Source organism: Diorhabda carinulata, chromosome 4, assembly GCF_026250575.1.
Source record: "Diorhabda carinulata isolate Delta chromosome 4, icDioCari1.1, whole genome shotgun sequence".
In the NCBI taxonomy this organism is placed as follows: Eukaryota; Metazoa; Arthropoda; class Insecta; order Coleoptera; family Chrysomelidae; genus Diorhabda; species Diorhabda carinulata.
In genome coordinates, this window is record NC_079463.1 from 9,059,098 (window position 1) to 9,072,026 (window position 12,929).

At 32.4% G+C, this 12,929-nt stretch overlaps 1 protein-coding gene across 3 annotated transcripts in view; it reads right to left on the minus strand.

The window, feature by feature from the left end:
• Nucleotides 1–4,456: 4,456 nt before the first annotated feature.
• LOC130892641 (probable basic-leucine zipper transcription factor E) overlaps nt 4,457–12,929 on the minus strand; it is a 46,945-nt gene continuing 38,472 nt past the window's right edge. For 2 of the 3 annotated variants that reach the window (XM_057798154.1, XM_057798153.1), the window contains exons 2-5: nt 12,615–12,670; nt 8,836–9,097; nt 8,377–8,680; nt 4,457–7,160 (exon numbers count right to left, since the gene is read on the minus strand). In XM_057798154.1, coding sequence (XP_057654137.1) covers nt 6,340–7,160; nt 8,377–8,680; nt 8,836–9,097; nt 12,615–12,670 — 1,443 coding nt within the window. In that variant the 3' untranslated portion in view covers nt 4,457–6,339. The remainder of the gene's footprint in view (nt 7,161–8,376; nt 8,681–8,835; nt 9,098–12,614; nt 12,671–12,929) is intronic. The other variant, XM_057798155.1, reaches the window with a different exon arrangement.

Here is a 12,929-nt window from a genome sequence, read left to right on the forward strand (position 1 = left end):
ACATTTTCCAGAATAGTTATTATAATCTAACATTTATAGCAGTATGAGCTTTGCCTCTAGATTATAGTTAACTTGCGATTCGCCACATTTCAAGAATTGCAAGGAGCAAGTTATTTTTGTATGCTACATAAACGTATCGCTTATCGGAAACTAAGATTTCTGAATTTAGAATATTATCTTACAATGTTTTCGTGTGAAGAGTATATTCAAAATAATTGAATCAATGCTTTTAACAATTTATCATTGTATTTCAAGAAAATAATATGGTTGGTTGTTATCGAGTAACAACAACTTTTGATGATAAACTAAACTAAACTGAAAATTTAGTTTTCTGATAGAGATACGTCTTGTTTTTTAAACTAATTAAAATGGAAAAATTCGTTCCTGAAGTATTTGGTATTTGAAAATTACTATTTCAAACCTAAAAATCTACAATTTCCTGTCAAACTGATCTAATTTTTGTTAGTACCAGTTGATCTTTGGTGAAAATAGAAAGAGATAAATCTCCAATTAGAAGACAAAAGAGGAAAGATATCAAAGAAGGAGCGGACTCTAATGTCTTTATACAATTTGTTAATATATAATTCAAGACCCTACAACGTTGTGGAATCCGCCCAATTTGATGTAACAACTGCAATAGACAATTTTCTCCTAACCATTAAACTCCATTCTGCTTATCTGATAAATCTCAAACATTTTTTTCAGCTTTGAATATGAAGTATGCTCATCGTTTTCAACCAAAATCACACAACTCTTCAGGCGTGTTTTAAATTAAAATAATAGAGAGTACAGTCAAATCCTTAATATCCAATCTATTTTTCCAAAAATACCAACAAGTAAATTTACTAAAATATTTTATGGAATTAAATTGTTATAAAAAAATTCATTGGTCAATCTGACAGGTCACTCACCAATAAATGCTCTCTACTGAACATGTTTTCTATGAAAGTAATTTTATGGATTATAAATCTGCTGTTATAATAACTGAAAATAAAAAACGTCTGTTTATATAAACAACGTAAATTGCCCAAAAGAATCAGTTTATTGTTTAAACATCTGATTTATATAACTTGTGATATTTGTAATATTTTAGATTTAAAAAAAATATATTCAAGGTCATGAGTGACCAACTGACTTACCTAACCTATAACAATTCAACTTCATTCATAACGACCTAACCTAATCTAACCTGTCTACGTTTTTTATACTGTTCTTGACTGAAATACGAGTTTTGCTCGTATTTTTCTCATGATCATTTTAAAATCCTTGTGATCAAAATTGAATAGAATCCATTTATCACAAATAATATTATTATATATCTATAGCGAGTTTGGTATTCTAAAAGAATATGAATGTATACGGTTAGTACATGAAAATATATTTTACCTAGTCTTCCTTAACATAACGTTTCTGTTTTAGAACAGATTTTAAAACCAAAAGGCAATAATAACGCTTGTTATCCACCTAATTTTATGTATTTCATTCTTTGTACGGTAATCTCGATATTTGTAAAGCACGCATAACTGCACTTTTATGAGCCGTATAAGTCGAATATAAAAGTTAAATGTTCGATATTTTTAAAATGTTAAAAAGATGCTCGTAGCTGCAAAAGCGTATCATAACTTCCAGAGCTTATATAGAAATATCATAAACGCTATCGGCAGAATACAAATAGACAAGATATAACGTTACATAGACGTCGTCTACCGACATTTTTAAAAATTTTATATTAAAAATGTTATAGTGTTATGTTATAATAAATTAAATTTTATTTTAGCGTACCAGCTATCAAATTGCAGCAGTGGCTGATAACTGATAACAAGATAGTTACTTTTATGGAAAGCGTTAAATCAGGCTTTCAATGCGGAACCTACAAAATAAATCAACATTCAAGATTTTTATGTGTTTGTATACGCTGTCCGACCAAGAAAAGTGCTCGAAAATATTATCAAGCTTAGTTCACGTGGAATTAAATAATATAATTTGAAAGGTATGGAAAAAATACATATTGAAGACATTTTATTCCAGCAGAATAAACTGATAAACAGTTTTTGATATTAAAATGATTTTTATTAAGTGAGAGCATATAAATAAGAGTAAAAAAATCAAAATTAGTAAGATAATAAATCGTTCTTGTAATATTAGTCAGGTTACTCAGAATCTGAAGAAGAATCATCATTAAAATTAGTTTTTATCGGATTTCTATCAGCTAATTAATCCATTAGATGTTTTAATTTTAACTTTTTCTACATTTTTCAGTGGTAACAGACAAAGCAACATCACTAAAAATATTTTCATATCGCCAAATTTGAATATAATGAATTTTTTTGGTAACAAAGTTTTTTATCTTCAAACAAATAGGGTATATTGAGTGAAGCTCGCAGTAATACGGGGGAAGACGTGATACTATTCGATTATGTACTTCATAGTCCAAGAGCTTTTTTGATGAAAATTGATAGTTCTAAACTATAGGATTGAAAACGCGAGGTTTGCGTGGATTTGCAAAGCCAGGAAAATTTTTAAAAAAATTAAATATCAAAATGTTTCTCTCTCATAGTATGAAATGGGCTATCTAAAGTGAATTCGATGAAAAATTTCATTCTCTTTCAGAAAAAATTTACGCAAACCAATTTTTTTGGCCGGGAAAGTCAGGAGAGTCTTTTTTATAGTGTGTGATTATTACGTAACATGTTTTTTTTGTTCGTTTTAATGTCTACTTTAAGATTATCTTGGTTGAGGGCTCAGAAACGGCCGTTGAGGCTCGATGTCCTTAGAGCAGCCTGGTTGAGGCTCATTGTCCAGGTCTTCCTTCAGTGATTCATTTAAATCAACACAGCCTGCAGGTGTTGAGTTGCATGAAGTATTGCGAGATTTTTTTTCTTCAGTTTACTCACCGATATAGTCAGCATCAGAAAAAATATTACGATTAAATGGAAAAATCCCTATTACTCTGAATCCATTTGATGCTATTTCGGCAATTGGGGATTTTAAAAATGCTTTCCACACTAGTTGTGGTGCTAGGTAAAATTGAGAAATGGCCCTTTGATTTTGACGTTTCCAGCACCTAATATTTTCGCTATAAAAAGCCTTGAAGTTACCTATAAATGTTTTGTCTAAAGGCTGTAATTTCTGGGTAGTATGTGGTGGGAGAGAAATGATGGAGATGTGATTATCTCTGGCTAGCCGTATCACATTTATGTTACAAGTGTTTCTGTAGTATCTGTCTAGTACCAAAAAACCAGAGATTCAACGGTTGGTTTTACGAAGTCTCTAAAGTGTCTCATCCACTCGGTAAATAGGTTATGTTGCACCTATCCACTTGGGTAAACTGCATATACAGATTCAGGTGGTGCACCTCTCATAAGCTGGTCATTTCTATTTTTTCTAGAAAAAATCATCGGTGGGACATTTTGTCCTTCTGCGCTCATGGCTACAATAAGCGTTATTAATGATCTGCGCTTAGCTGATGTAAGCTATGCTATTTTTTTTCCTTTTCTACCAATAACTTCCACAACTTTGCTTTGAACAATAGAAAATAGATAATGTAAAAATCCGCCCAACCAAGAGCGTCCAGCTAAACTAAAAGGATGCTGAATAACGTTTCTTGGAGATGAATTGTAAGCCATTTTTTGAACATTTTTTCTTGTAAGTCCGTAATACTTTGCTTCCATGATCAAGATATATTCCTGTTCCATTTCACTTTCTAAAACAGTTTTCCTCCCAAGTTTAGTTTTTACTAGTTGTTCAGGCTCTAAGTTTTCATTTGGTAGAAACATTTCTAATGTCGATCTAGGAACTCGATAATCTCTAGCAGCGGCTCTGAAGCCAACTCCTTGGTTTCTGTCTGCTACTATTGTATTGCGTTCAAAGCCCCAGCCTTTCTCACATTATTACACTTTTGTTTTGACTGTCTTCTAGGCATCGCAACTGAAAAGAGATACAATTCTTATCAACTTGGTTTGAAATATGGGCCAGACAACTGCCCCATATTAGAAGCAATTGAGGTCTATGTAATTTAGAATTTTATTTTATTTATGGTAAGGTGGAAACATTTTTGTTGTAACAATATGTTGGCTGACAATATTTCAGCTAACTCGTAATTTAAAGACAAAGATATCAATCGAAACAGGTGATCTTTACTTGCCTAGTGAATTATTTCCATTTTACCAAAAATGAATTTTTGCAGGTGGTTCGATTGTATTTGGTCATCAGGTAATTCAGAGTCTGATGCATTCACCGTCAAATGCTGAGAGTGTGTCAAGTCAACTGATGACTTGAAAACGTGACTAAGAGGTTTTCTAGAGGATTCGTGATATTTTGTGAACAAGTCTAGCCATCATATTCTCGTATGATCACTTTAGTGTTTGCTGCCTGTTAAATTTCATTAAAACTATTTTGAGGAAGGTTGAAAAAGACAAGCTTTTTTGGTATTGCTTCAAATATATAAAAAAGATGGTGTGCTTTTATATTTTATTGAAAAATATTAAGACAGTTAACATTCATACTATAATTTTATCCAATATTAACAAAAATTCTCTAATAGGGATTATCTACAAATAGCAAAATTAAACGGAGTATCTCATGTATATTCTCAATTTTTTTTGTTTAATAGCAAGCTATCAAACATTGTGAGCGAATAATGGTAACAGTAAACCTGATGGAGACGGGAAGCCGAAAGTTATCGAAAACATTTTTGCTAGTCTTGAACGACAGATAAACAAGTTCAATGTATTCCTGGAACATAAAACTTTTTGTTCCTTACTTGAACCTAATACAGTTGGAACGCATTTTTCATATAGCGCATTACTCAATAGTTACAAACAATCTGGAACTATGGAGTGTAGAGATAAGGAGAACTATCTTAAATGGGAGGTAAGCTGAAAGAGTGTGTCCATCTGTAAACAGCAAATTCGAAGACTCACCAAAATAGTGTGGCTCGTATATGTGTGCCAGAACTCATGCGCGTGAAACAGTGAACAAGACTTTCACTGTAAGTGTCTGCTTATTATATGATTCACCACGTTCTTTAACAAAATGATTGACTGAATTTCAACCCTCTTAAGATCTCAGTATCTCTCCACAAACAGTATCTTATTGACTCCACTAAGTATCAATTTGTGCGTTCATAAATAGCAGGAACGTCTTCAGCGGTTAATGAAAGAATGTTTCAAATTTTGTTAAAGCGATAAGCCTGTTGTTTTCAATGAGCCAGAAGAAAGAAGATGATAGAGAAACTAAAGAAGATTTGGATACAGATACGGAAGCAGATATAAAAAAGATGAGCTATCATTATATTTTTTAGGAAGAAAATAACAATACTAAACGGGTAAAAGATGTACCAGCCCAAAATGTTAGGACCCGGTTATATAATATTGTAAACCATTTTCGTAGGCCAAAAACTGCCACTAGAGGTTTGATAAATCCAAACAATATATATGGAGCTATTTCTTTCCTGTTTACATGTTGGATGTTATTGTTGAAAAATCAACAAAATAATGGAATTCGTAAGAGACAGTTATTGAAGGTGATAGCGATGCCCTATGCATCAATATTGTGAAGCTAAAAGTACTAATTTATCTTGATGGAGTAAAAAAAAATTAGACAACCACCGGGACCATTTGAAATTGGTAACTGTCTTAGCAAAGTAGTGGAAATTGGAAACAATCGGGAAAAATGAGATGGAGTTTCCTTTTCGATTCAGTAACCCATCAAAACGTTCAGAAATGACATCAATGTTTGTTTTACGAAAAAACTGCTCAATGGTTTCATACATTCCAACGCCATTCACTCATCTCAAATAGGAACTATGATGATGATTTGGACAAGGCAACAGGTGAACCAGGAATGATTATGATGTATAACCCAACAAAACGTGGAGTGGCATTTGTTAATTTTTTACTCGATGCTAAATGTAGGTGGTATCTAATCATTAATAATGTATTAAGTACTTTTTCCCACTGTACCCTTTGCGCCCCTGTACCTACTCTTCCTCTGTATAAAGTAGAATATGGAACTTAGCAGACCCCAACCAACTGATGTGTGATGATGTTTGCTGTAGAAGTCTTACCAATTATAACTGTTAATGATGATAAAGAATGACGCGTTTCTGCAGCTTACAATTTTCCAAATTTTGAATCCAGTTTTTACTATGCTCACGTCTCAACATATTAACTCATTATGATGGTTTTTCAACCATTTGCATCATCATTTTCATTTGATTTTCCTATGAAATACCCCGTTCAATAACAAAATATGTACATCTGATTATAAATAAATGAATCATATTTACATCTGATCATATAAAAAATAATTAAGGCGCTTATTTTAAATGTGAATGTTTCAAGTTATAATATCCTTAACAATTTTCTTCTCGTTATTATTCAAGTTCTTATCAGTAATATTTTTGTTTATATTTTCCGCTTTGATGCAGTCTTCAACAGAATTGACCAAGTTTTTTTCAAATTCCACTAACGAAGGTGTCAGAGAAGATTCATTACTGCTGCTATTCTTTGGTAAATTATTTTCGTTCTTATTTTTATTTTGTTTATTTTCCATACTAAACTTCTCCAAAATTTTTATTAAGTTTGAATGCTCTACCTTATCGTCTTTTTCGGCCGGTAACTTAGTGGAAGTTTTTCGTATTAAAGGCTCTGGTATAGGAGAAGGAGGGGGTGTGATAGTTTCAGCGGTCGCATTTGTAGCAGTAAGAAACTCAGTAGATCTTTTATGGGCCTCTTCTGATGCTTCTCTATTAATTTTCTTCACCAAAGACTCTGTTTTCCGTGGTTTCGGCTTGGGCGTTTCTTTTTCTATTTCTTCTTCTGTTACTATCATACTCTCTATGTCTGCTAACAATGCATCATCGTTTCTCGGAAGCTTCCTGGGTCTCGGTAAACTTGCATCTTTTGGATTATAATGTTCAATTAAACCCAAATCCCAATCTTCCAAACCGCCAAAAGAGTCATCGCTTTCGATGTCGGTCGGTGTTTTTCGAGGTCGTAATTTTTTTAATTTTTGAGGAAAAATTGATCCAAAACTTCGACAACGAGTTATATACGTATCCAATTTGCCTGTAGAACCAGCTGGCGTTTTCTTGTGATCAATTGGTAACGAAATTTCTGAGGGATGCATATCTTTTCCGGGGTTTAGTACAGATATTCCTGAAAAACAAAAAATATTAATATGAAATACTACGTTATATTATTTTGTCAGAATTATACTACGATTTAAAACCAAAATTGATAATAAATATATAAAGTATCTCATCTAATGACGTCTGATAAAACGTTCCATTTTAGGGTTACTAATTAAGTTTTTAGATATGGCAACATAGATCTAAATATGTCAAATCTGACAGTTTTTTAAATTACGTTCATTTTTGGTATTCAGATATCTTCACTCAGTGAACATTATAGGTTATTCCAGTCTCATTGCGTTGCATTTTTATCATTTCCAAGACACTGCTGTAGCTGGTAGTACACTCGGAAACAAAGTTTCAAATCTTGATTAAAATTTGCAACAAGAAGTAGACATACTGGGTCGTTAAAACCTGCGATTGCTCGAGAGCTTAGTACGAATCTAAAATCGATTCACAAACCAGCACCAAGTTTATTACGTTCATGATCCCCTGTTTTCCAAAAGCATACTAAAATGTATGCAAAAAAATGTACGAAGAAAGAAGCCTGAAAAAAGAATCCCCGATTACTTAGTTCATCATGAAAAAGTAACTTCTTCCAATTCACTTTTGAATCACGAGATTTCAATATTTTCTCGTCTGTCAACAACCGCCTTAGTACCACGCGGCAAAAATAAAAGAATGTGCTAGAAAGGATACGTTTTAATACCTTTTCTGTTATGGAGAAAATCACAAGACGTAAACCATCCAAAAAAAGGCTTCCAAAAATGTGTATTGTGTACAAAGAACAGAGCTTCGAATTTTATATTACCTCTTTACTTTCTTATATATCAGAAAATATTCACGTTTGCATGGAAATTTGTGTTGGGAAACTCGAATATATATAAATATTACTCAACTATATGAAGGATCTGATTTGAGCAAAGCTTTTCCAGCATTCACAGAGTGTGAGTTCATCAACTCGGTACATACAAATGTCAAAAGAATCGATTAATAGTGTTGACATTTTTGCAAAGAAGTGAGGGTTTACTTTTCACCTGTGAGGTAACGAGTCAGAAGACTATTTGAAAAAACATACATTGTTACATATGATGATGATAAAAACATAGTACAAGACATAATAAAAATGTTATTAATTGTTTTTTGTGATTTTTCTGTTATCAAACGTTCCAAGTATTAACTTGTATTAACGTCTTTGTTGGAAGTGTAATTTCAAGTATGGAATCACTCTTCCGACTCACCTTTATCACTATCGTCAAATTCTGCCACAGTTAACTTCAATTCGTCATAATTTGGAAGTGAAGTAACTGATAAGTTTTTCTTCCGTTTCAAACTTCCTCTATTATCTCTGATGTTATTTAGCTTGTTATTCATTCCACTCTTGCTTTTATCGTTATCAATGGTATGATTATGGACGTGATGATGATGATGATCGCGATTATGAGATGATTCGTCTGCATCACAAATTGGGCACTTGTAATTTATAGTCTTTTTAACAAAAACTGGCTCTTCAACTTCGACTTGTTGTTTGGGTACATTCTCAACCTAAAAAATATGAAATATCCAAATATACTGATGTTCCAATAAATTCTTTGATAGATAAATTTTACGTTAAAAATATAATTAAAATTTTTATCTACGTTGTATATATTGTGCTTTATTCTATTTATTCCATCAAATTCAAAACTCTAAATACTCACCTGTTTTTTTGACTGGAACGCCTGTAATCCCGTTTTTGCAACGGCTTCAAGTTTTTCTCGTAAATTTTTCTTATGTTTTCTAGGAGGCGGCGTGGGGGTTCCTTTTTCGTTATTGAATATTAAATTAAGTTTCGGATTCGGAAGGTGAACATGATCTTCTTTGTCAGGTACTTGAAGATCTACTTCAGTCCAATCGGATGATTTCGAAATTAGTTTCGAGGTTATCACATTGTTTGGTTTTTGATTTGGATTCTTCTCGATTCTAAAAATAAGGAAAATGTACAATATAGCATATAAAAAAAGGAAAAAAAAGGTTATATTTTCCAGTATATCAATTCACTACCATTCAAGAGAACATTTAGGTTGCAAACGCTACAAGATCGACGATCGAGGTCATACGCCTTCTTATCGGATTAACGAGAAACTTCTTTGACTAAGGAATATGAAAGCTGGAGTACTGTCCTTAGAAATGTTTCAAAAAAATGGAGACGATGTTGAAATACAGTCAACATTGTAAGCTTTACAACGATTTTATAATTGTTAACAATAAACAACGTTTTCTGTTTGTAAAAATATGGGAACCTAACTTTTGATGCAACCATCATCACTACCCGTTAGTTATTGCCCAGCTTGAAATGACAATTTTCATTTCACAGTTTTTTTTATGAATCCATCACCGTCTTATGGTAGTACAGATTTATTCAGTAACTGATTTATTTACTCTGCTAGTATAGTAGATTCTGTTTCTTAAGCTTCGTGCTTGGAAAGAAATTGTTGATCCTGATTCCCTTGATAATGACTATGGAAAAGAATTATTGAGTGAGTATATTGTTATCAGTACTTGACAAGTGTACAAAATTCATATTCATCGGTCCTTAATGAGTTTGTTGACAATAAATTCTCTATTTTTTTGTACATTGTATGCTTATTTGTTGACGTCTAAGCGATTACTTCAAATACATAACCTGTTGAAAAATACAATATCAGAATACGTAGGCTAAATTGCCGCTAATTTAATACTAATATGTACAATAGAAATGTGTGAATTTGAAAGAATAGATGACAAATTTTAGAAATAAGCAAATAGTATTTTTATTCATAAACAAACATTGCGATTTTTTCCAGTAGTACAGAAGCCTCTGTATTAGCTATATGTCATTCATTTTTCAAATACCTAGTTCTAATTATTTAACAATTGTAACATGCCATTTAGCTTGTTATGTATTGTGGCACAGTAGTCACTTCGGATTTATTTATTCTAACCTTGAGTTACTGATGAAATTAATTTGTAATCGACCTCCAACTCCATTCGAGAAATTCAATAAAACCTCGAAATTTATTCGAATTCTTCCTCTACCTATCCACACTTCAAGTAAAAGTAAATTTTAATAAATTTGTCGTGATTTTATTCTCTATATTCACTGATAAGTTTTTCTTTGCTTTTTTTATTGTGCTCACAAAAATTGCAGTTATCTTTCTTTCTGGATTTTCTTTTGTTTTAAACAAATTTTGTGTGATAGTTTTCATATGAATTCTTATTTTCTATTTATTTGGGGAACAGATTGAATAGAATAGAACAGATTCCTGCTTGGTTATATTTTTTAAAAAATATGAATTCAGTTTTTTTGTATGCTAGAGCACAAGCTCCTTTTGTTCAAATCTGTTCTTTCTACTCGTTCCTTTTTCCGTAATTTCAATCTGTGTTTCCGTTTCTTTCCTCATTACATTCTTTCCCGCATTTCTACAGTTGCCAGGTTGGGAGTTTCCACAACAAGGATACAACCACCAGACTACAAACTCAACCTCAACTTCAACATCTGGGAATCCAGTTGAGAGCTGCAACCATCCCGGATTTCCATTTTTAATTTTAACTTATAACTGCTTGTTCGTTGTGCTCTTTTGGATACACTGTTAATGCGAATTTATTATCTTTTCAATAAATTTATTTGTTGCTGAAACTTCTTTTATCGTTCTTATCAATAAATATTAATTTGGATAACCGTGTCCCGGAATAGTTTTGAATTTTTTAATTTGGGGTTTCCAGCTTTTCCACCTTTTTTATTAATTTTTAACGTCGTTCGTTAAAAAGATGGTGACGTCCAACTTAATATTAATTGTTCACCCCATCTGAGTAGTAGTTTTTGTACACTTTAACTGAGGCCAATAACCACTTCCTGAGGAAGAGTCTCCTGTCGGGGATTTAAGGTTACACAATGTCATCTTTTGTGTCAGGAAAGAAAATAAATATTTATATTTTCAGTTCACAAGGAAAATGACACTATCAATAAAAGTTTTGTATGTGCCGGAATCCCATAAAATAAAATAGAATAGGAATTTTCCAAAAATTATCTCATTTAAAGTCAATGTCACGTGCAAGGTTGTAAATCTTAGCACATGTGATAATAATAAAGTGATTGATGTTTACGATGTACCTAAATAACTGTTGCCCTCCGGTAGATAATTTTGAAATTTTCAATAACGCAAGCGGTTCAACAAAGAGGGTAGAAACACCTCATCTTGAAATAAAGGTTTTGATATGAAACGAAGTAAAGGTTGCTAACTCCACCTCCGTATACAAGGTATTTCAAATAAGGTAATCCGATATCTAGGATAAATAGAAAACTGAAAAATATTTGGGGGAAACTTTTCTGCACAAGATAATAGATAATATCTAATTTAACACTAGGGGACATTCAGGACCGCAGGAGTTGGTCAGGGTTGCATTCATTCATCTACTTTATATAACGTTTATAGCTAATACATCAAGAAAGAGGTTCTAGATGAGTAGCAAGACGGAATATCAGTTGGCAAAAATTATGATCAGATTTTCTGTTATCAGCAAAAAATATGCTTAGAAATAAATAAATCCAAAATGAAAATAATGATAGCTGCAGGCTACAATTTCAATTAATTTGGTTCTTAATTACCAACACTGGGAAATACGAAAGCGGAATATGCCGTCGTCTGACTTTGGCAATATCAGCGACTACCAAGTTAAATAAAATATGGAAAGACAAATCTATCACGAAAACAACGAAACGTCTATTTGCTCTTATATTTCCCATTGCAACGTACGCAGCGGAAACAAAGCAGATAAAAACCGGATAGATACTTTCGAATTGTAGGTTTATAGACTACTCTTACGAGTATCATGGACATAACACCGAACTAACGTATCCTTATTACAAGAAGTTAGCTGCTAACCAGAATAAACCGCATGTATCTGCAGGACCTGGGACATGTAGCTAGAAGATCAGGAACAATTGATCATAGAAGGGACAGTAGAAGGCAAACGCCCAAGAGGCAGATTTCCAATTAGGTGATTGATAAATATGAAACTGCATCATGCCGAAAAGATTGCAGAGGATAGGCAAGCATGGAAACAACTGCTGAATCAAATATAAATAGTGTCACTTCATCCTTTGGAAGGATATGGTAAGAATCTTGAATACGGATGGCATTATGAAATTTTTTTACTGAGCAAACCCCAACAATTTTTCAGTTTTCTATCTATCCTAGAAACGTGGTCACCTTTTTTAAAAACACCCTATATTGTAAAAGGATTATAATATATAATATAACCTAACGATTTTAGTCACTACTTTTTAGGGGTGATATCTCAGAAAAGTGGGGATTCAGGAAATGTTATTATAAGAAAAATCCATTTTAATTTCATCCGAGCAATCACCTCTTGAATTTTGTCACATGAATTTACAAACACCCTGTATTTACATTATCAATATATGTGAACAGTTTACAGTTAGATCAGTGCCAGTTACCTTTTGACTTGTTTCTGGTTCAACTGCGGATCGGATTTCCATGAATTAGGTCGAATCTGCAACAATAACATGACTGTTATTTTTCTCTCATGTGAAATTGCAATCAGTTACTCCATTCTTTATGAAAATGATACTTCTAATCTCAAGTATCGGGTTTATATGATTATGGTTTGTCATGAATAACGTTAGAGATATACAAGTATCACTATTTTCGATTCAATACAAAATATTTTGCCACTCGACTCGACCGTTTCTTTATGATATTTTCTAACACAATTTAATGTTGACTACCAACCCTTATTAATTGATTATTTT